Source organism: Prenolepis imparis, unplaced genomic scaffold (assembly GCF_030444845.1).
Source record: "Prenolepis imparis isolate NDT839.2.m4 unplaced genomic scaffold, iyPreImpa1.0 SCAF_6, whole genome shotgun sequence".
In the NCBI taxonomy this organism is placed as follows: Eukaryota; Metazoa; Arthropoda; class Insecta; order Hymenoptera; family Formicidae; genus Prenolepis; species Prenolepis imparis.
In genome coordinates this window covers 11,331,387-11,356,416 of record NW_028141164.1, presented here as the reverse complement: position 1 = coordinate 11,356,416, position 25,030 = coordinate 11,331,387, and the positions used below count along the sequence as shown (strand labels likewise).

The 25,030-nt window shown below is 33.3% G+C and overlaps 1 protein-coding gene and 1 long non-coding RNA gene across 5 annotated transcripts in view; one reads left to right on the top strand and one right to left on the bottom strand.

Moving 5' to 3' along the window:
* Positions 1–25,030, bottom strand: part of LOC145936955 (uncharacterized) — a 141,034-nt gene that overhangs the window by 103,845 nt on the left and 12,159 nt on the right. The window contains exon 5 of the long non-coding RNA XR_014425455.1: positions 12,708–12,748. This is a non-coding gene — a long non-coding RNA (uncharacterized LOC145936955). The remainder of the gene's footprint in view (positions 1–12,707; positions 12,749–25,030) is intronic.
* The window catches only part of LOC145936943 (1-phosphatidylinositol 4,5-bisphosphate phosphodiesterase epsilon-1), a 129,768-nt gene that overhangs the window by 96,756 nt on the left and 7,982 nt on the right, over positions 1–25,030 (top strand). For 3 of the 4 annotated variants that reach the window (XM_083039625.1, XM_083039624.1, XM_083039626.1), the window contains exons 6-19: positions 423–568; positions 6,960–7,155; positions 12,174–12,404; positions 13,423–13,650; positions 18,265–18,722; positions 19,231–19,534; positions 20,014–20,222; positions 20,428–20,729; positions 21,146–21,372; positions 21,743–21,970; positions 22,632–22,856; positions 22,947–23,250; positions 23,399–23,756; positions 24,151–24,474. In XM_083039625.1, coding sequence (XP_082895751.1) covers positions 423–568; positions 6,960–7,155; positions 12,174–12,404; positions 13,423–13,650; positions 18,265–18,722; positions 19,231–19,534; positions 20,014–20,222; positions 20,428–20,729; positions 21,146–21,372; positions 21,743–21,970; positions 22,632–22,856; positions 22,947–23,250; positions 23,399–23,756; positions 24,151–24,474 — 3,740 coding nt within the window. The remainder of the gene's footprint in view (positions 1–422; positions 569–6,959; positions 7,156–12,173; positions 12,405–13,422; positions 13,651–18,264; positions 18,723–19,230; positions 19,535–20,013; positions 20,223–20,427; positions 20,730–21,145; positions 21,373–21,742; positions 21,971–22,631; positions 22,857–22,946; positions 23,251–23,398; positions 23,757–24,150; positions 24,475–25,030) is intronic. The other variant, XM_083039627.1, reaches the window with a different exon arrangement.

The following is a 25,030-nucleotide window of genomic DNA, read 5'->3' as shown; positions in this document are numbered from 1 at the left end:
TAAAAGTCAATAAAAAACAGTCAAACTAATAAACTAACTAAATTTTTAATAATTCAATCCTTACTATTGTCGTCACTAAACTAATAATTGAACGTTAAAGCAAGTTTTCGCGAAGTTGCAAATTTCTTCAATTGTATCTGTAATTTAATAAAAATCTGTAATGTTAATTTTGATAAAACGATTTGCATATATCGTTTAAATATTACGTTCCGTAGAAATAGAAAAAATCGTGAATTATTCATTTATTAAATTAGACGATTATATAAATGCGAATTGTCAAAATTGCGGCTTGCATCGTAGACGTGCATTATTCAGTTCGGCGACATCGAGATGTCGATATGTTCTAATTATTATATGCAAAGTGATGATAATATATGATCTGCGGCAAATGAGATAATCATCATTACACATTTGTTAATCAGGTAAGCACATGGGTCAGCCAAGCGATCACCAACGGTGCTACGATAGAAGAACGACAAGCGGTGCTGTCTTGTCTTCTACGCGTCGCGCTAACCTGTTGGAATACCGGAAACTTTAATTCAGCCATGGAGATAATCGCCGGTCTGAAGTAAGTATATACGTAACGTTCTGCCATTAACGATGGCGAATGTCGACGTTAAATCCTGCTAACTTAAAAGATCAATCTTTGAACTGCTCTATCTCTCCCGCTTCCTGCAATATTCACTTTATTACGAGCCATAAGTCAGCCTTGTGTGCACTTCAACGAAAGTCGTAATATAATTTCTTGTTCTCGGACCGCATTACGGTCCATCCATCTTCATCCTAGCGTAAGCATCTAACCGCAAGGACAAAGTTGCTGCCGACACCGATAGATCATTACGAGAGACGACCGCGTCCTCGAATTTCGATCGGATTAAAGACTTAAGCCTCGGCCACGCGTGTGTGTACGCGTAACTATAATTAGGCGATGTCACAATTACAATTAGCTAATTTATTGAATTAACACGCGTGGAAATTACTAGAGGGATTTTTTAAAGAAATTTATATTTTAAAATAATTTAAATTCTCTCAAATATTATAAATATATTAAATTCACGCTCTCTCTCTTTCTCTCTCAGCAATATCTTGATAAATGCACCGCATATGAAATTGTAACGTAATATTTAACCAGTTAATCGTCTTAGACAATTTAGCTAACAGTTTGAAATGGAATTGTTATTTTTAATAGTGGATTACTTATGAATTTTTATTTTTTGTAAAGTTATACTTTTTACGCATATGTAAAAAAAAACCAATATTATATATTTATGCCGCTATTTATATTATCTAAATTTGTGCAATTTTTACAAATTTGAAGCAAAGAAAATAAAAATTTTCAACAAATTGCGCGCGTCCTTGGGAAGGATCTGTAAAACATATAATCCCTAACAAGATTTGCGACACTAATCCAAACTCAAGACTTTCCTGAAACTTTTCAAGATATATTATTCATAATATTGCGACTTCTAAAATCGTTCTTGTTCAATTTATTTCCTTCCAATCTATAAAGTAATTCTGAATTTATATTTTTCTACAATTTAAATTTTTTTGAAACAATAAACTGCTTTTCTATTCGGGCTTATTATATTTCAAAAATAATAATTATACTATAAAATTAACATTGATAATGTAAATAAAAAATTAAACTATGAAAGAAAACTGTCGTCCTAATTTGTGAAAAATAATAAATATTTAATTTTAAAAGCGTTTGTATATGTATATTCATCTATTAAAAATGCATTTAAATTAGTTAACATTTTTGATAAACAAGATTTATGAAATATAATTTTTCTAATGAAACTATTCATTCTGAGAAAAATTATTTTCTTACTTGGAAGATAAAATAAAATAATATGCAAATAAATTCAGAAAAAAACAGACAATTAGACTCTATAGGTAATATTCGCATAATTTAATAAAGAGGAAAGAGAGATAAGAAGTGTTTCTTTATTAAGTTTTAATCTCTTATTGTATAATTGCGTTCTGCAAAAATCTCATTAAAATTTTTGAAAAATTAACTTCTAATTAGTAAAAATGTATACATTTTCGAAAGATTTTCACGAGTATCATAATAGAAGTTTATATTCGCAAACATACAGCAATTCTAACAATTTTATTGCAAATTTAATGCACGAGCAATAGAAAATTTAAAATTCTCATCTTCTTATTTATGAAAAAAAATGTAAAAAAATTTTAAAAAGTTTAAGCGGAATATTCTCATCGCAAAGCAATCTTGAGAAACATTCATGCTTTAATAAAGCAAAATTCATTCGTTTTAAAATATAAAAAGATACGATATATGTGTTTTTATTAAGACATGTGTTAGTAAGTAAATAATAAGTAAAACAGTAAGACGGCAGTAAGTTTCTTAGTTGTTATATAACCGAGTAAAGTTTCGAATTTTCATCGATAAAAACTTATCGCATCTTCAGAAATCGGATCAAACTATGCTTGATACGATGACAAGAGAATTTCTTTGCTGAATAAAGTTCGTATCAAACGCGAGCAGCGATGCACAAAAAATATTCAGATCTTTCCGGTAGTAAATCAAAAACTATTCAACAAGTATTATACTCTTCAAACGTATTATACCTCATTGGACAAGATCCAATCCTGATAGAGAGCTTTAAATCTCTGGAAAATAACGATATTCTTTGATTACTTCGGAATCTTTGATACTTTTGCAGCCATGTATCTAAAATTTGTGACGAACGAGCGATCAAAGATGCTTGGCCACTCAAACTTCCAGTCGATCGTAACAGTCACTATTCGACTACGGATTTCCTATGGAGATGCATATCCATCTCATAAAATGATGATCATTAGGGTCAAGTGTTTCTCGAATAGTTCGATCTCTCTACGCAGACTTGCCTTATGAACATTGAAATATACTTGTTCTAACTGCTTTCTCTAAACGTCATCTTCATAAAATTCTGATATTTTGAGGATCTCGCATCTCTTTTCCCGTCGATATTACAAATACATTATTTCTCGCTATTATCCAGATTGCATCGCGTTATTATTTAAATATTTTTTATGTACTCTTTCTCGATTCACATTTTTTCTCGAAAAATTAACGTCATTATACATAACGTATTATATAAATTGTATTGAACTCTCTTGACTTGATTCGTATACCTATTTCTGCTATACATATATTTCAATAGAGCTTGGATTTCAAACGGGAAACCGGAGAATGTTCGCAGCTTGATTGAAATACTTATACCAGACTCCCTTTACTCGCTAGCGCATAAATGTTATGCGATTTGCTCCAGGCTATGTTCCCATACTTTGCTATACTATCTTGCACGTTTTACTTATCTTATCAGAATAAGTGATAGTAAATACATCATTATTAAACGATAAAGAAATGACAAATATATCATCTGATAATAATAACAAAAATCATCGGATAGATGTTCAAAAATGCTTCCCCAATTATTAATTATCATTAACAATTATTTATTTATGTACATAATATTTTATTAGAGAAAAGATGTTAAAAAATCGATATACCGTTCTGTTTTTTAGTTTCTAGTCCATAACTAAAAGAGATAAAAACTTGTATCTATAGATATTTACTAGAGATTGCTTCCTATTTGTTTATATTAATTTAAATAATATTTCGGTCAGTAAACTTTAGAGCGATAACAATCTAAATTGAGATGAGAGCATCTAGATATTTAATATTCATAAACAAAAATTGGCCATGAATAATTAAACTGTTATTAAGGAAAAATTAAAATTCTAAATTTAAATTTAAAAAAGTATGCGAAAAAAGAAAAAAAAACTTAGGATATATGCTTTAGCATAAAAAGCATAAAAAGATATAAATGCATTAATGATCATTTTACACGCTCGATTTAAAGACGAATTTAATTACATAATTAAGGTAATGTATCGTGTAAAAATATTTCCTCTGTTGAATTCACTAAATTTAAAAATTATATTATTATATATATATATATATATATATATATATATATATATATCTTTTGGTATAGGATTAGTGCTTTGTCGCGAGCCAAAGTGACTTTTCGTGACAATTCGCTTTATTGAGAGCATTCTATAAAAATTTTATCGAGCACTACACAGTTCATTCTACGAATGTTTCTCAACCCGATGCTCTGCCCATGTCCCGAAACGATTGAACGACGTAATCGCATTATTTCGCGAGGGAGTTCTTTCGGAACTGCGACCTCTTTCAATCCGATGCCTCGTGAGGAGAACGGGATAATCTCGCGTTGAAAAGTAAATTCGCGTAATGAATGTGTGTCATTAATTTCTCAGAGATCAACGAGAGAGTACAAGCAACTTGCGCATTCTTCCGTAAAATCGTTCTCCTATCCTATTTAACAATTAATTCTCGCCCGGCGTGAGAGAAGCGCCGCGAAAAAAAGTACAAAGCGATATATTCGCATGTTGAACTTTTAAAGTTTCAAAGAACATCTCGCGTAAAAAGTATTTGAAAACGTATCGCCCCTTTGAAAGGAGCTCCTGACTGAGGAAATTTGATTAATCATCGTATTTTATGTTATCGTACCTAAGCGTCAAAGGGCGCCTTTTATTGAAGTTTTTGTTCGCGAATCCGTTTGCGAATGAAACTTTCTGAGATTGCATTTTGCATTGTTTTTTTTTTAATTACATCATTATACGTGGCTAAAAAAAATATATATATATATATATATGAAGGTGTATAAAGATATATGCCGTATCAAAAACATCTGTGTCTATCTACCTAGAAAATAATCGATATTTTGATTGAATTAATTTGTGATATCAATCAATATTTTTACACGATACATTACCTTAATTATGTAATTAAATTCGTCTTTAAATCGAGCGTGTAAAATGATCATTAATGCATTTATATCTTTTTATGCTTTTTATGCTATAGCATAGGTATATCCTAAGTTTTTTTTTCTTTTTTCGCATACTTTTTTTAATTTTAATTTAGAATTTTAATTTTTCCTTAATAACAGTTTAATTATTCATGGCCAATGTGTGAAATATTGTTATTTGAAGAGGGAAAAATATTTGAAGAGATTTTCGTACGAGGGACAAGCTCTTTGTATCTATCAGACATCTCTGAAGCAGAATGCTTTATTAGGTTTCTTGTCAATTCCAAAACTATATAATGAAAAATATGCTTGGAAATTCTGATCCCGATGTTCCACGCGCAAATATAAATGGAGGAAACGTCCTCTCTGCGTTGTAAATATCTCTCAGAAATTTATTCTCATAGAGAAGAAAGTACGGGGAAAGAGGGGGAAAGAAAGGAGGATCGGAACTTTATTTCCACTTGAAGAATTCAGAGAGATTGACTTCCTCGCGCCCCGTTGATAAATTTTTAACCGATCTTTGTCGCCGGTAATATACAATTGTAATAAAATGTACTACTACTATATGTGTACATACATATATATATCTCGATATATCGGTAGTTGCTGACCCTAACCGAAATACCTATAATAACTATCGACCGTTCCAATCGACGACTCGGAAACTGCGGAGGAAATTGCCGATGAGCGTAACATCACTGATAATAGAAATTTCCAAAGGGGAGAAAAGGGATTTTATCCGCAGCCTCGACGTTTTACGTCCCCCCCGTTCGGTCATCACTCCTCGTATCCTTTTCGCGGATAACGACGCTCGTCGTCATTAAATGTCGCCGTGTGCCTTTTATACTCGGTCCGCGAAAGGAACGAACGAATTTTGCCTTAAGTGGCATGGCGGAAAACCTTTACGTTTGTTACACCATCGGAAAAAGCGGCGCGGAAATAAAATACTTTTTATTGCCCGAGACCACTGTAAAGCTACACATCCTGTGCTCGTCGTCCTGCGAATGAGAAGATAAAAGTTTCGTGCGCGCGAGTATCGTTTTAGTACGACCGTAGCAGAGCCAGCTAACTGTCCTACGTTACTCGGAAACATTTTCAACCGGGCAACCATTCGAAGCTATATACCCAGAGCTCTGCGCCACTACGAGAGTACGCTTAAAGAGGGAAGATAATTAACGCCGTAGTAATAAACGTTTCTCGATTTTCAACGACCGCTAATATGCGAAACGGAGGAAACTGTTTGCATAGAACGCGCGACATGTTGTTGCATCCGGATACTGGTTGAAGCATCGAGCCGGCTTAATTTTGAATCGTATACGTAAATGTAAACTGTCGTAATTATATCGATGCACGTTTACGATGTGCTAAGCTATAGTTGACGCGATTCAACGTTTTCTCAATAATTCCGTCGTTTCTGAAATATTGATCTTTCAATTTAATATAAGCGTTTAACACGTGAAAATTTAAGAAATAAGACTTGACAATTTTTTTTTCTACAGAAAGAATGAACATTTGTAGCTTTAATTCTCACTTTAATAAAAAATAAAACAAAAGATTTGTGAATATATGTACAATAACAAACATAAATTATTTAGAGCAAATTTATAATAATAAATTATCTATTATTTCGAAGAAAAAATTTTGTTTTCTTTTCTAGCAGAAAAAAATACTTATTTTAGTTCCAATCCCTTCCTTCCAAATTAATTTCGTATTCGACTAATAAATACTTTTAGTGCAGCATTAACTGCTGAAGTTAACCTTAACTAAACTTAAGCTTAGTAATTCTGCAAAGGGTAAACCACAATACAATGTTGGTGTAAGATTGAGATATTAAGTAGGAATTAACGTTGTTACTTCAATTGAGTATTACAAAGTCAAAGTATTAAATCTCATTTATAAGTTATATCCGCTAATCTCTTAACCAACGATTTATCCATTAAATCGTTTACGTGTTTTACAATTTAAATGATCATATACTTAATATGTATATAGTGTGTTATAATTACTTGAGAAATAACAAAACAAATTTGTATCGTCAGCTGTTTACTCTTTAATTGTATGTCTAAAGACGAAATATCTCTCGTCTAATCGGGAACATATGTGTTATCTTTGTTTTAGGTCCAACAAGCTAAAGCCATTTTGGCATAGCGTGAACGAGCCTATACCGGTTATGGAATATCTCTCCTCCGCCCTTTTGTCTTCCGAATATGAGCGTGCGCTCGCTCGCGCTCTCGCGATGCCGGAATGTCCTGTGGTGCCATTTTTCGGAGCCTTCCTGCGCGAGCTACGAGATGTTATTTATTGCGGAGCAAAGGTAAATTTTAACAAGGAATATGTTTTACTCGTTATTTATAGAACGCATTTTGTGTGCAACTTTGAGTGTAAAAATAAAAAAAAAACACATTTGCACGAATAAATGTTCTACGTTGCCGTTAAATAGAGCTACATCATTTAAATAAACACACTCTGTTAAATGCTACACATTAGCGGCTCGTATTAGCTTTCGCCCTTTTTAAACGCCGAATAATTTATCGAGTGTAATTTTGGATGCTACCTTTCCGCTGAGAAGATCACGTCAACGCAAGATGACGATTCGACAATACAAGATTGGTGCACTCATCGAGCAGAAGATTAATTATTTTGATAGAATATGCCATCTGACAATTAATCAAAGAGTTTTGTTTTTTTATCGATTCATATCAAGCGAGATACGCCGATATATGTGCCGAAAAAAAGAATCGAGGAGATGGTAAATAATGGAACACTTTTGAAAGAATCCACGTATATTTTGGCAATCGGCCAAAATAGTTCACCGATAAAATTCGACGTATCTCTTCGAGTGCATCACAACCAAGACTGCAAAACCGAGAAAGTAGACGAAGGACAATGATACGGCAAATTTACTCTCTGTCCCGTCACTACTATACGTTATGTCAAAAGATAGCAACTTTGTTGTAGTGAATTCATCTGAAGAAAAGGCACTGATAAGAAATTAGAACAAATAAGAAAATTTATGTCAGAACTTAAAGAGGCCTGCATATCTAAGTTTGCGAAAGTTTCACTTGAAAAGATAGTTTCTTAAGATAAAATCAGATTATAAAAGGCATTCAATTTTGTTTCATGAAGCTTAAATAAATTGTTATATTTCTTAATAATTAACAATTTATAAAAAAAACACAATCTCACCAACAATTTATTAGAAAACTGACGCAAGAAAGCTCTTGAATCATGGAAGAGAAATAGTTTGTGCTTCAAGCAAGATGATTTTGAGCGCAATCGCCGAGAATCGCGCAAAGAAATTCTTCGACGAGCTTTTTACGAAGAATAGCACCGTAACGGAAGAGCGGTGGCGGAGGTTGAGCCATAAAAACGACAAGGAAAGGGGTTTCTATCGGCCTCCAGCAGCTACGATGGTTGTAGGCCGGCGGAAACTACTTGCTCTTGTCGCTAACGATCATCATCGGGGAACAGAATAGCCGCGTCTTCCTCGCCTTTTATAGCGTCACGCTATTTGACGGTGAGAGCAAACACACGTTGTGCTCCCGCAACGAAAATCACTGCTTCTAAGAGTAGCTCATGAAAGTTAACTTGCGCAACGAGTCCACGGAATCCCCCTGGCCGTTGAAAGTTAAAAGCACGCATTTGGCACCGCGTAATTGTAATTAGACTTTCTACTCGTGTGGATTCCAATGTGCGAAGTTACAGTGTAAAGCGTTTCTTTCGAAAAAGATATGAATCGTTCTATTGCGAAAATTCTTGTAAGATTAATTTGTAACGTTTTTTTTTCCCCCAAAATTCGCAATATTTTCGATGACAGGAACTGTCAACATCTATCAGCTGTTAAACGTCGACCTTTCAGCGTTTTTCTCAAAATTGTGTAATCTTTAAATGACGGTAAATAATAGAAATTTTCATGAAGATTTTCAAATTAAAATTTCACATTACAAATAATAGTAAAATTAGATAAGACAAAGTTATAATATATTGTGAAAATCTGTTCGTAGATCAGTGTTTAGAAAAATTATTATTTATATCTTTTTCGAGATAAATGAATGTAATTTTCAATATACGCGAATGTAACAAATGAGATGCAATTATATATTAATTATTATATCCTAATAAAAAAATTTAAGCTTTGATAGTACAAAATGTACACAAAATGTACTTCTGCAAAGGTAAGCAATTTGCAAAGCAATCATTTGCATCTTGCTAGGCTAATCATTAATTACATTCGATTAAGTACGACAACATCGATCGATATTGTAGGAGCAAAGTAAACGACACGCTTTGTCTCGTGACTATCCAAGATGCAGTTTAAATTAATCTTATCTTATTGTCGCGTTCTCTTCCCCCCTTCTCCTTTTCTATCTCTCTAGAAGATTATCTCTAGAAGCCAACCGGACATATTCACGGCATGGGATGCCGCAGCTCGCAGATAGAATTTCAAATCGACATCGGCGCGGTACTAAGATGTATGCCAAGCCGATGTGCATCGCTCTGTTATCCCTCCGTGTTTCTGGTCGCCCCGTTGCTCATCGGCACGTAAATGTATACCTCAGGGGGTAGAGAATGGGAAAGGAGGACAGTGAGAGAAGGTTAAGCAACAGACACTGCGAAAGTCAGTTTGCTCATCCAGCATCACGTCCGCCCCACAGATATTCTCGAACTTTAAATTTTAAAAGACCAGTATTGTATATACATGTGTCTTTCTCTCTCACACCGCTACGTATTCGCGTTATTATTTACGAATAAGGGCAAGAAAAATATTATAAACGAATACATATACCGGGGAAACAATGATAAATTGAACGTACAAGAGACCTTCATATGAAAAATTCCATTAATTTAAATTGTGTTATGCCATTAATTTTGTTTGTTATAAAAGAGCGCGTACTACTCCATTAACACGCGATAGAACTACTGTTTTACAAATATTATTTCGTTTTATGAATATTTAAGAAAAAAAAGTTATGTCAACCGACATTTTTTTAAAACATTTTAGTTAATTATAAATCTTAAAAATTAGTCACTTGAAATCTTAAAATTTTGATTAGATACTAACTGTAAGTCTTTGAGAAGTAATCAACACACATTGCAACAATATAAAATACTCTTAAAATACATACAAATTAAACTTTTTTTTAAAGAAACGATTAAGAGAAACGATCTTTCTCCGTTTTAAATATAAACTAAGAAAGAATATTTTGTATCTCTAAAGAGAGAGATAAGACATTTCTAAAAAGAAAGTCTCATTTTGAGATATAACCTCAAGGGGGATACTAAATTAATATCTTATATTCCTTAAAGCGGATCCTTCCTAAAGTAAAATTTTCACGATACGAAATATTCTCCGACCCTTTAAATTTAAACGTTAATCCTCCCGCATTTTCTCGCCTCCCTTATTTGCCACGGTGGCCAGGTCGATTTTCAATAAAAAAAAAAGTACAGGCTGTCGTTCTACGCGACGAGCAGATTTCTCTATCTTCTCCACAAGAACCAAATTAACATCGAATATATTTTCCTTGCTGGGAGCAAGTCGAACAAGATGTATTCGGATTATCCTACTCTCAAGCGTATTCCCCGAGGGCTTCGGCATGTTTGCAATTTGGATCGCGCGACTTAGCGACGATGCTGTTCGACGGCGAATCGATCAGCTAGTAGCAAGGCGCGATAAAGCGAAACAGCATTCACCTTCTGACGCGGTATCGTGGAACAATATCCAATATATTATTGGATAATAAGCCGCATTAAAGTTCTCGCTATCGCTTCGAGCGCGCGTTATAGAAGCCAAATCAGTTTGTAAACAATTATCCTCTTGTACGCATTATTTGTATTAATTCGATTTAAACATCTCACTATTAAAAGGAAAATAAATTAAGCAATAATTTTTTTCAATTCATGTGTGTACAGTTAATACGTGATATACGAGAGAAGAAAAATGCCAAAAAAAAAGAGAACGATTTTATTAATGTAATATATTATTAGAGTTTGTTAATAAAAAATTGTTTAATTAAAATTAAAAATTATTTATTAATTAGAATTAATTAATTTTATTGCACGTTTACGAAACGCATGTAAATTAATAGGGAAATTCTAGGAATAATAGAATATATATTAAAATCAGAATATTAGAAATAGGACGAATCATTATCTCTCTCAAGTTTCTCAGTGCCACTTATAATTACAAGATCGTCGAGAAGAATTTACGTTTGCGAAAGAGCCCTTCACATGTTACCACTCATCGAGATCTAAAGAGCCGCCCAGTGCTCCTGTTGATGAACACGTGAGATTTCGAGGGTGCATCTCGAGACAAAGTCCTAAACTATCGATTCTCGAAAGTCAAGCTTCCTTTGGACATACAAAGAGAGCTTCGTTACTCGGATTATCGAATCGGGCATCCTTGAAATGAACAATATCTTATCGCTAGTTCCTTCAAAGCGTTGTTATCACGTAAAATGGTATAATAACATATATACGAATATTTTAAATTCTCGCGAAATTCTGTACTCCAAATTATGAAACGTTATGTCACCCTGAAACCGGTACGGATGAATTTATACATATTAGATGTTTCCCGTAGTTTGTGATATATATCATGCATTTTAATCCTGACGTAATTTCATATAATATGTTCATCTCACACGCATATCGCGATAACGAACAACCTAATATACCTGCGATCATTATACCCCTCTTATCGCTAGATTTCTGTCTGCATTTGCTTGCACATTACATTAGATTGCGTTACATTACGTCATGTAAAACTAATTTCATGTACATTGTAGCTACTTTAAATATATTGTTGATGATAATTTTCATAAACTTGGTACTCTCAATTTCTTTTCTATCACATAAACGCGAGATACATATTCATTAGATATTCATTTAACATATTATCGTGATGCATCAATATATAAATGACATATACAGATATACTAATCAAGATACGTTTTGATCTAGTTTCCTCTTATTTTTCATTATAATCAAAATGTATAGAATAAACACAAAAATAGATTAAATTTAAAATATATGAAAAATACTGTAAAAAAAAATAAAACTATATATTCTCAAATCATAGCATTTTTATCATTATTTGAAGTGAAAACATCGAAATAAATTATGTATATATTCTAATTCAATACTTTCTTTCCAAGATTTATGCTCTTTTATTTAAAAAAAATGTTTGTTTTACTTTAACAATGTCATATCTACTTTTTTCTCAATTATAATTGTCACACAAAACTCGATGCCTTTTTTATAATATGAATAAATTTTGCAAATATTTTAATCGAAACTTCCGACGACTTATCGTCTTGGCTCACGATGTTTCAGCCTCAGTTCGAGTTTAGAGAAAATCGCGAGTCACCACGTGCTAGCGTTAAGAAGAGCGAACCTCAAGAACACGTGCCTTTGTCTGCGCCGGCCGCCAGGATCGCCGTCGAGAGTAACACAGAGACGCCGTCGGGATGGAGTTCGAGGACTACCGGCTCCTCGAACAAACCGGAGAACCCCATAGTACACGACACAAATTCCATTCTCGACAAAGTCGCCCTCTTTCACAAGGTAAGACGAAGTGTTCCCGCGATAAACTGTCACTTCACAAAGATTTCTACTAGACTATGCTAATAAATGTGCTACATTAATCACGGCTTTCTCCATATTCCATCTCATATGAGTTTAAAAAATTAATAATCGAGAAACTTGTGTGTGTGTGTGTGAAGCTAACATATCATTTCGTGGAAGATCATAAATAGTTGAGAGTTGACAATTCTTAATTATTTATGAGTTTCCACGAAATGAGACGCTTCACACACCCCTATTACCTATTACCAAGAAATGTTAAAAAATAAACAATTTCTCACTCACCGATACGTGCAATAGCAGGGTGTAGTACACAGCAAGTTGATCTGAAAACAAAATATTCAAATTATGTAATTATGTACATACATGTGTGTGTGTGTAGTATATATATATACACAGGGTGTTTTGAAAATTTGAAAACGATTGAATATCATAAACAAGTTTAGAAAAAAGTTTAGAAAAGTGCAGTTTAGAAAAAAATATTTTATAAATACATAATATAAATACACAATATACATATATAATTATTTTTTTTTTTTTTTTTTTTTTAGAAGGCAGAACTCTTTTTACACCTCGTGTAGAACTATAAATTTTTTTAATCCTGATAAATATTGATAAGGAAAATGCCGTAGGACAAAGTGATATGCTGCATGAAGTTGGCATATCAATTAGACATTTTCTTTGATTTAATCGGCAGAACCATTTGTTTAAACTATCAAGAACTCTAGGGCTATTGAAAATACAGCCAGAACTCTCAATTATTTATGATCTTCCATTAAATGATATGCTATAGCTTCACACACACGAGAAACTTGTTTGCTTCAAGTAAATATCATTACGTTACCGTTAATGTAACGCTAGATTTCACTAATGCAAAAATTTGTTTCATTCATTTACTCAATTAATATGATATTTAAATAAAAACATAAAAAACATCTGATAAAGCAATTTTTTCGATAAATGGTTTAATCTAACAAGGAATTTTTTTTTTTTTTTTAAGCATCGGCATGCTCGTGGCAGAGACGCGACTACAGGCTCCCTTCATCGCACCCTGAGCGTTCACACGACTGCGATCGAGCAAACGTACATGGCGGAGGAATGCGATGAGAACGACTATCATCTTGATTTGGACTCCTACAAGCCCGTACAGCCGATCAAGATCGATCATGGAGTCGCTTTGTTTCCTGTTGCCGCGCCGCACGCCGGCATGGATCTTCATCTTCTGCAGGTATGTTATTGCTGCATTCTGCGAGCAATTCTGCACATTTCATATGCGAAATGTAGATATCGTATCATAAAGGAGTCTCTCGTATGCGGTCAGCTTCACGAACTACAACTGCATAAGTGATACTTGCGCAAGTTATTTCTACTTTTGATCTTTATTCTTTATACAGACGGAATTTTACTTTGTATAGAAATAGCAAAAGATAAATCTTTTATAATCAAGTAATTACTTCCTTTGAACTTTGTCCATAGGATAAACTCGGACCATATTATTAATTAATACAGTATCCGAAGAAAGATAAAAATATGGAGATTAAAAATATGGCTAAATAATAAGTGTTTCGATTATTTGTCCAAGAAAAATAATTTTTCTATTTAATTTATTCGAGACTGTGAAATCGAAAGTATATAGTATTTACTGAAACGAGGAGCCACTTCTCGTGTATTCTACTTAAAAAAAAGGAACAGAAAATTACTGTGTTACACAACTTAATGAAATTAGATATAACTGCTAGCGAAGATTGAATGCAATGCGTATGTAGTTTCCGCTTTAAGATGACGCGAGACATTCGTTCTCTATGTCGCATCCAGACTACTCATTGAGAACACACATACAGACAGACACATACTATCTGAGATCGTCGTTTTGGAACTGCGAGACATTACGTTATACAACGAAACTGCCAATTCGTATACGTGACATCGCGATACTGCACGTGGAGTGCATCGCAAATATTGAATGTGCAGGATTTGTTGCACAATGCGACGCGATGCCAGCGACGCTTTTGATCCCGTCGCTCTGTTACGGTTGCGGTAGAATCGGATAATGGCGTGCAGTAACATTGACGTGGTTTCCCGTGCCATCTATATATCGAGCCGTAATGTTTAACAATGCATCACTCGCCGTGTAATTAGCGGATTACACGTCACGGAAAGAAATCATTGAACGATAGATCCAGTGACCGATATAGTCCAGCAAAGAATAATACTGTCGCATCATCACGGATTAGCATTCCGCGAAATAAAGTAGATGATCTATCTCTCGTACAATCGTATAATCCTTTGTGGAAATGACTCTTTAAACTGTTCTTCCGAGAAATAGCTAATGCAAAATAATTATAATACCTAACGTTTGTGAAAAACGTTGACGTCAGAGTTTTCTAGCTAAAATAAATAATATTATTCTATTTCAACTACGGTGTGTGTATGTGTGTGATAGCTCCGAAGTAAATATGAATTTAATATAACATCGCGAAACCTACATACCCGAAAAGCAAAAATTGAAATACTATAAAACGAAAAACGATATCATATTCAGATCTTTTATAGAAGAAGGATCTTTTATATCTCAAGCAACTCCATTTGCTTAAATAGGACATAGCAGCTTATAACATTCGTGTCTGCTATTATAATCATAATCGATACAAATCCAGAAATGAACTTAATATTTTTACATATAAATATAAGCTGTAACATTGAATTTTAAAATGTCTGGAAATTTAAAAGATATTCTTGTGAATTTTCAGCCTGATATTATGCGAATAGAATATAAAGAGTACAGATTTACAAACTATGTATAAATTATAAATTCCGACCGATATAGAATTATATAACTGGAAACGGATCCAAGTTTCGCATTCTCTTTTCATTTACACACGACGCTAGGGAGAAATTTCTGTCGCTATTTTGCCACGAAATTCCAAGGCCGCCTTTGAAATTTAAATAAACACGTCTTTTTTTTTCTTTGATATCAATAGCCGAGGAGAGATAGCGATGAAACGATACGAGATCCTCAGATCGTATATAGTTTTCCGTTTAAGCTATGCGAATCACAAACGAAAGTAAAGGCAAGATATTGACTTTCCGTGCCACGTTTGCTATTTCTTCTTGATATAATATATATTATCGAAATAAAGAATAAATGATTTATGTTTGTGTAAGAGTATATTAAAGTTATAACGCCCAAATTAATTATTATTAAAGAACATTGGTGAACGCGTAAGAAATCGATACATACACGTCAGCATAAAAATATCTTTACTACACTCTCGTGGACGATTTCGAAATATGTATTAATGTCACAGCTATGTAGCTTCTATAACGCTGCGCTGCTGTGATAAGAGATACCGTCAGTACGTAGATTGCCGCACGTCAAAAGGATTTCAAAGGGACCAGCCTTACGCCCATACTCCTGGTATGCCTCGCGGAAATTAGAGAGGAAACAGAGAAATATGCGGGAGAAACGAGGAAACGAGGGAGAAAAACCTGGCGAGACCGATGAAAAAAATAACAATAAAAAAAAATGTAACGCAGCACGAAAAACCGGGTCATCCTTTTGAATCGTGCCACCAATTGTCAGCGTTAATTGAGTGGCAAGAGGAAAAAATGGAACACGACGTATTTGCGGAGAAAATGGTTCATAACGAATAAATTCGTTATCCTCCTGTCATGAAATTCCAGTACAAACGATAATCGTGAGTCGTTTCTCTCAACTGTTAAACGGCGTTTTTTTTTTTTTTTTTTTCGTTAAATAAATAACGTGTGATCCATTGACTACGTCGAGTAAGATATATGTATGTAGCTATTTCGGGAAGAAGTTACGCAATTTCGTTCGATCCGATCCCTCTACAAATGATGGTATCTCGTAAAAATAATTGATTTAGCACCATTAAGTGTCTGGGAAATGTGAACATATAGTCAGACGTGAACGTACAGCTCATCGTTTTGTGCGATATATACACAATAATGGAGATAATGTTAAATATCGCGCTTCAGTCACGAACAATCGCGATTACTTTTATCTATGAAACTTTTTGACTTTAAATTGATGTAAATCTTTCTGATTTAAAAAATAAATATTTTACTTTTAACATTATATGTATATTTGGCAATTCTACTTCAAAGTAAATTAATAAATTATATATTCTTGAAATATTTTATACATAATCGAATATTTAGTTATGTCGTTTTAAAAGCATTGTTATAAAAGTTGAAATGTCAGACAAATGTCAAACACGGTGAATGCTTATGTTCGAATCATATTTCTAATAAATCATCATACAAAAATTACAATCTTTTGACATTTAAATAAAAATATTTTTTTAATGAAAAAATGCCTCAGCCAAACGTGCGAAAAAATCTAAAGAATGATTCGATGTGATTGCGAAAATAAAAATGTAAATGAAGATTGCACTGGCATTACGATATAAATTAAATCAATTAATTAATTAATTGAATACGCACCTTTCTCTTTTATTCACATCGATACCAACGAAAAATTAAAATTCATTAAAAGTGGTATGATTATTGAGTTTCGACACGTATAAATTATCTCTGTTTTTGTGTGACGATGGAAATGAGATAATTGTACGTAAAATACATTTTACCATGTAACATTAAACTCGTCAAAATTTCAATATCTCTGATACCAATCTATTAAATTAATATTTTTTTTTAATGTGATATCTGAAGCGCAGTATTCATTGCGTATTATATGTCGCGATGTATTGTGAATTCAAGCAATTATCCATCAACAAATAAGCGATTTTATGCATACACTGTGAACGTGTAAAAAGTATCTGCATTGCACTCAGAAGAAAGAGAAAGAAAAGAGGAGAGAAACGACCGCATAAACGCTGTTATAAATGCATTACAAGTCCCATTAGTGTTATAAATGCACTCGCAATGTCTCGCACATATACTTTGTCGGGACAGGAGCTTGGTGTGACGCAGTTGCAAAAACGACCTCGTAGTAGCAAAATACCTTGCACGCTGAAATTAATATATTTATATTTTCCACACAGACGCCTATGCCCTGTTTTTGAAAATAATATCATTACGATAGTGAAATCCAATTGTATGAAGACCAGCGAAACAACAGCTTTGAGCGAAATCACAAATATAGACACAAATTATACATATATATTTCACATGAAAAATATATTTCTATTGATGTATACGATTTTTCCTTTCTCTTTATACACTTACATTACAATTTTAATTATTTAAAGTTTTTATGATGACACAGAATTTTCTCTCAAAATTTACCCTGAAAATCATAGTAATCGTAGGACAATATGGTATGAAAAGAATTTTATGAGAATTTCTTTCATAATATTTATCACAATAAAAATAATAATATCTGTTACAATAAAATATAAAATGTTTTTAATTTTACCATGCAGTTTAATAAAATTAATTAAACATATTTTATATTTTATTGTAATAGATATTATTATTTTTATTGTGATAAAAATATTAATGGGAGAAATTCTCATAAAATTCTTTCTATACCATATTGTTCTACGATTACCATGATTTTCAGAGTAAATTCTATAGAGAAAATTCTCTGTGTAAAAAAAAATTGTGACATAGGAAAACTTTTGGAGACCAAAATTGTATTTGGCGTAAAAATTTAAGATAAATAATTTTTTTAAAGTTTATAAAAGAAAGTTATCTTTCATATAAACTATGCTATTTAAAAATCTGTATAAGCCGAACTGGTGTGACGTATAAAATATATTGCAGCGATCAAATATCAAAACTGCGATATTTATATTTCTTCCATATTAAATTTATATTTTCTATAAATTATATTTCCCATATTTTTCTACTTCAGGTGCTACACCACGGCACGACTTTGGTGCACTGGGACTGCGAGGGTGGTACTTCGAGAACGGCGTTGGTGTTCGCACGCGTCGATCGCGCCTGCGGCACCTTCGTCTGGGAGAAACCACCCTGGAGTCCCCTGAAAACGGCGCAAGTCGGCGGTACCGCTCTCACAGAATTTTCACTGACCTCGAACCCGGAGGACACGGTATCGGCGGGCCTAGTCGGCAGGTACGCGCAGCCACAAGCCGATTGCGCTTCTGTCACTTTAGAAGAGGGATATCTCGACCTGGGATCGGTGAAGGAGATAATGATCGGCTGCTGCGATCGCGACCGAGAGGCTGATCTCAGGAGCATCTGCAAGAGATACGGCCTACCGGGCTCCGACTCCTGTATCGGCCTCATGTATGGATCGAATCTTCCGGACAATCGACTGATCTTCCTACTCTGCCCCCCCGCCCTTAGCAAGTATGTATAAACTTCTAAAATAGAATACAAAAAGTATTCGTTTAAATAATTTTAGCGTTCTATTATATAGCAGATTTTACGATTAATTTTTAAATGTTTCTAATTTAATTTTGAGAAAGAAAAGATAATTTAAAAGTTATTATATTTTATTTCACAAATAATCTAATTTAAAATTAGAAATATATTTTTAATAAATAAAGTTTTATAAATTTTAAATTTTCCTGCGTGAAAATTCATTACGCATAAAAAATTAATTAATATATTATTGTGTCTCCAAAAGATTGGATATACTATTGATATATTAATGATTCGTTAATAGTTAATAGTATAGTTAATAGTATTGATAATAACAAGCTTACATCATACATATTTCGTGCAACTTTTACAATTCTCTCTAATAATTTACAAACTATTGTGAAATTATATATATAATATGTATGTGTCTATATGTATATAGCTGTGTTATACAAATTATGTATAATACGTATATATATTGTTTGGCTTTCAGAATATGGTATATGGGTTTATGCTGGATACTGCGAGGCCTCAAACGACAACAACAACTAACAGATCGTAGATCACGCTGGTTGAAAGAGAAATATCTCCAATTGTATTTTTCCTACTTCGAACAGCCGATGGAAGGCTTGGAACAGCCAACGACAGCCGATGCTATCCGCGTTTTCGGCGGTCGCGATTGGTCCATGACAGAAAGTGTTGGTACACTATCTCCAACGAGCAGCAACACTCTACGTAGACGAAACGTTAAAGGCAAAAAGACAAAATCGATTGGCAATATTCATGCTTTAACCAAGGTATGTATAGATTTGTTTTGCATTTCTTGTACGAAATGTAAATCGATAATTCTGATACAAAAAAAATCGTGCATACATACGTGTTATTTATTCTCGTGTATACATAGAGATAATTTTCTCTTAGAATTTACCCTGAAAATTATGGTAATCGTAGGACAATATGGAAAGAATTTTATGAGAATTTCTGATTAATATTTTTATCACAATAAAAATAATATCTATTACAATAAAATATAAAATATGTTTGATTAATTTTACCATGCAGTTTAGTAAAATTAATCAAACATGTTTTATATTTTATATTGTAATAGATATTATTTTTATTATGATAAATATTAATGGGAGAAATTCTCATAAAATTCTTTCTATACCATATTGTCCCACGATTACCATAATTTTCAGGGTAAATTCTAAGAGAAAATTTTCTCTGTATATATAATCGTATATTCACCGAATTAAATAATTTTGACTTAATACAGGATTTGAGTATAAAACAGTATGACTCCTCGACCTCGGATGGAGGTATATCGACTACACCTCTTCGTCATATCACGGGGAGTAGAGAATCCTTAACAAGAATCCTACCAGCATCGCCAAGAGCTAGTCGAGACCGAATTCCACCGCGTAGCCCGCCCGGTTCCGCTGATCGTATCGTCGCTTCCTTGCCTTACCATGCCACTTTCCAGAGGTACGTCTCGTCATTTTAATATATATTCATATCTAAATTAAATTTTTTTTATTTATCGATTTCAAATAAAAAATTTTGTCCGGAATATACAGAATAAAACTTATTCAGGCCGGAAATATAAAAAAATTGTGAATTAAATATTATTTCAATATAAACTTATAAACTTTTGATTAAAAAAAATATATATATAATAACGCGCGTGTAGTTTATTATGTGTTGCTTCCAGAGAAAAAGATAAGAACGGATCCGGTGGTATACCTGGTAGCTCAGAGACCACTTGGCAAGTGAAAGCACGTACCACTTCGATCATGTATGAAACACAACTGAACTTTGTGGAGTTTGTCGCGCTTTTCCGATCGTTCAGCTTACGAGCCAGGAAAGATTTGCGAGATTTATTCAACCAATTAGCGATTACGTGCCGTAGTCAAAGTGACGGATCATTAAGGGAATTTAGCATGCGACCAGCGGTGCTCAGGCAGACCAGCGACGCCACTCCACAAAGAATCGGTAAGCCTCGGATAAGGATTAACTGATATAAAATTTCAGTGAAGTTAAATTTTAAATTCTAAACACATACACAACACAGACATACATATATAAAGATGATCCCTACGCTTAATATTACAGAAATGCGATTATCAATCTTGTAAATACATGAGTTAATTCATTAAACATTAGTTTCAAATAGATGGAAACATTTTTTTTTAATTTTTAAGTTGACTATAGTATTATTTATAATGTATATTAATTTATATATAATTTTTTTTTCATTTTTTCCTATTTATAACATCGAAAATAGAACTCGCTGTATCGATTTTAGCTTCAATATAAAAATGACTTTCAAATATTTAATATTTATTAATCTTTATTAAATATTTAAATGTTACATCTAAAAATGAGAAATCAATATTTAAACGTGCCAGGTTTACTGACAAGGAACAATTCTATCGACTGTCATGAATATAAAACAAGCAGCAATTTGCAAAAGAAGCAGATTTTTGATGCAGTCGCGGCGGCAAGCATAGTCAATAATTGTTCTGGCGTGGACACATCGAAATCTCAAGTAATCACTTTGGCGACATTTACAAAATTCCTGGAGTCTCGGCAGCAGGAGAAATTGAGCGACGAGGAAATCAAGGCGCTCGTTAAGGTGAATATGTTTACTAGATTCAGAAGTTTTTGCATTAAAAAAAATATTCAATCAACAATCTCACTTCTCTGATATCTTTTTTTTTCGCAGAAATTAATATCCTGATATTATTAGATGTACATGTATCTGTTTAGAATTTCGCGAAAAAAAAAAAAAAACTGTTTTCGTTAAAGACGCGATAAACGCAATCTTTCCTTTAATTTCCGAACAATTATAACAGATTCCCCGATTTCGAGACACTCTCTTGATCTCAATTTGCCTTGTCCGATAAATAGAAAATGTCAATTTCGCTCACACGACCACGTCAATGTATTGCAGTACGCATGCTCATGCGACCTTATACAATCGAGTCTATTTATTCTCATTTCAGAGGCACGAACCGGACCCGGCACTTCGCACACAATGGTGTTTGTCTTTCGAGGGTTTTGCGCGATATATGATGGACAAGGACAATTATGCCTTTCCAAACGAGTACGCGACACCGTTCGAAACCGAGATGCAGCAGCCTCTGTCGCAGTATTACATCGCTAGCTCCCACAACACTTATTTGACCGGGCATCAACTCAAAGGAGAGTCCTCCGTGCAATTATATTCACAGGTGAATTGCTATTTTCAAAATTACTTTGTCTGACGAATAGAAAGATATTTTAATATAAATTAAATTAAGATATTTTAATTTTATATAAAAATCCTATATACAGCAAAACATTCGAAATTCAAGAATCGATAACAAATAGCATCTTCAACACCTCGAAAATTCTGCGAATATAGGAAAAAAATTTAAATTGCGAAAAGTTATATTAAATATTAAAGTTTAGAGAGAATGAATGTTTTCTGTCCGATAAAATAAGTAATTTTTATCAGAACAAATCATAATTAGCAGGGACGAAATTGAATGATTAATAACGTCTATATTCACAGGTGAATTGCTATTTTCAAAATTACTTCGTCTGACGAATAGAAAGATATTTTAATCATGAAGATATTTTAATATAAATTAAATTAAGATATTTTAATTTTATATAAGAATCCTATATATAGCAAAACATTCGAAATTCAAGAATCGATAACAAATAGCATCTTCAACATCTCGAAAATTCTGCGAATATAGGAAAAAAATTTAAAAATTGCGAAAAGTTATATTAAATATTAAAGTTTAGAAAGAATGAATTTTTTCTGTCCGGTAAAATAAGTAATTTTTATCAGAACAAATCATAATTAGCAGGGACGAAATTTAATAATTAATAACATCTATATAGGTGCTCTTAACCGGATGTCGCTGCGTGGAGCTCGATTGTTGGGACGGTGACGACGGGTCCCCATTGATTTATCACGGTCACACATTTACTACCAAAATACCATTCCGATCGGTCGTGGAAGCGATCGATCGGGGCGCCTTCGTCAGTTCCCCTTATCCCGTGATTCTCTCCATCGAGAACCATTGTTCGCCGAGTCAGCAAGCTCGAATGGCTCAGATATTTCAGGTACACTTATTAATTGCGCGATAAATTATTTTCCACTGATTATCGTCGTAAGTGCGATCAAATTATAATCGAGGAATATCGTCGTTTCAGTCCGTTTTTGGTGAGAAATTGGTGACAAAATTTCTCTTCGAATCCGACTTCGGCGATGATCCGCAATTGCCTTCGCCCTCGCAGCTTCGTTACCGAATTTTAATAAAAAATAAGAAACTAGTGGTCGATCCTACCGGACCGTTGTCTCATACGCCTCTCAGTCATCGCGGAAAGATGCTCATGTCAGATCGCGCATCCTCGATGAAGCAGATGCGGACTGACGTGAGCAGCACGTCGGTTGTCGAGTACTTTAGTGAGGACGAGGATGACGAAGAGGACGATGATGAGGACGATAATATCGATGGTAAAATTAATAAACGATATATTATCAATGTTGAAGTGTGTGTGTGCTTGGAAAAATTTAATAAAATTAATATCGAGTAGAGACCTATATTTCCCTAGAACAATTCTAAAAAAAATTTATCGCGAACCGTTTGGTATGAAATTTACAGACAACTCGATCTCGAGCTACGAGAGGTATCTAGGCGGCAGCCAAGTACCGCCGCACGCTCGTTTAAAATCGGATCCGGCGATGGATGACAAGTCGCAAAAACAGAGCAGTCAGATAGCCAAGGAGCTGTCGGATCTAGTGATTTATCTGCAGGCGATTAAATTTCGCGGATTGAACACCGCACCCGGGACGGCGGTGCCAGGAAAGACACGACATCCGTCGCATACGGGGCCGGTTCAGAGGCACAGTATCGCCGGTATAGGAACCAGCAGTATAGCATCCTCTTCAGGATCGCCGCAATCTCTCTCGACGTCCGCCTCGATCGCGAGCGGCGGTAGCAACATCGAGAACATCTTCAGGTTAGTTTCTTGATGCAATAAATAAAAACTTGATCCGATATAATATATATATATATATATATATCTGACATCAAGAATATCTCTTATATATTTTTATATTTTTCATATTCTCTTCAGAACTTTCTTTGCTAATATTAGATAAATTTTATTCTACTTATTTTTAGCATTTAAATGCTTAAAATGCTTTCTCTTTTCATTTTTACGCATCGAGAATTTCTTATCGTGTAGTTTTTTTAATTTAATCAAAATTATTCTCCTTGTATATATTATATTAGAATTTTTATTATTTTACAAATCGGCAATATTGTAATATTTTGGCAATCATTGTTCGATAAGAATATTAATTTTGATAGAAAAATATATTATAAAATGTTTTGTATTTTCGTGTTATTAGATCCACTCGCGGAGTGCCAGCCTGCTTCCAATGTTCATCTTTAAACGAGAGCACGGCGAAAAAGATCTGCAGGAAGCAACCGTTAGGCGTAGTCGCCCATGCAGAAACTCAATTGATCCGAACGTATCCAGCAGGAATGCGTATCGATTCCACGAATTTCAACCCTGTCATATTTTGGGCTTTCGGAATTCAGATGGTCGCGTTGAACTATCAAACCGATGACGCGGGATTGAATCTGAATACAGCCATGTTTGAGCAAAATGGTCAATGTGGATATGTTAGAAAGCCCTCGGTGATGTGGGACAAGGGACACATGATGTACAGGTAAATTCATATCACAATCTATCCTGTATTACTATAATAAAGATCAATTTTAATAATTATATGGAATAATTTATGTGGAAATTAACGATTGAAATATTAACGATTAGTGTGTTATAATTTTATAAATAAATTACTTATAAATAAATTATATCGAATAATTATTTTCTAAATTAGAAATAATGAAAAAAAAAAACAAATTATTCTTGCTAATTAATTTTTCTGTAATTGATTGACAATTTACGACCAACCTAGATATAGATCAAAAGATCTATAATATATGTATATTCTATATTTCTAAATATAATCGATAATCTATAAATTATAATCTAATAATTTTATATCTTTAAATTTGTTGAAATAAAACATTTAATAATTTTAAAATTTACTATTCTATTTTGTATGTTAATCGAGAATTGTTTTAATGTGTACGAATGAAAAACACGCGTGCGTGTTTTTACTGTATTGTAAAAGATCGATTAATTTGTGAATTATATAAATAGCAGTTTCTATAAAGTAATTTATTCTAATGTATTTTATTTTAATGTATATTATAAAA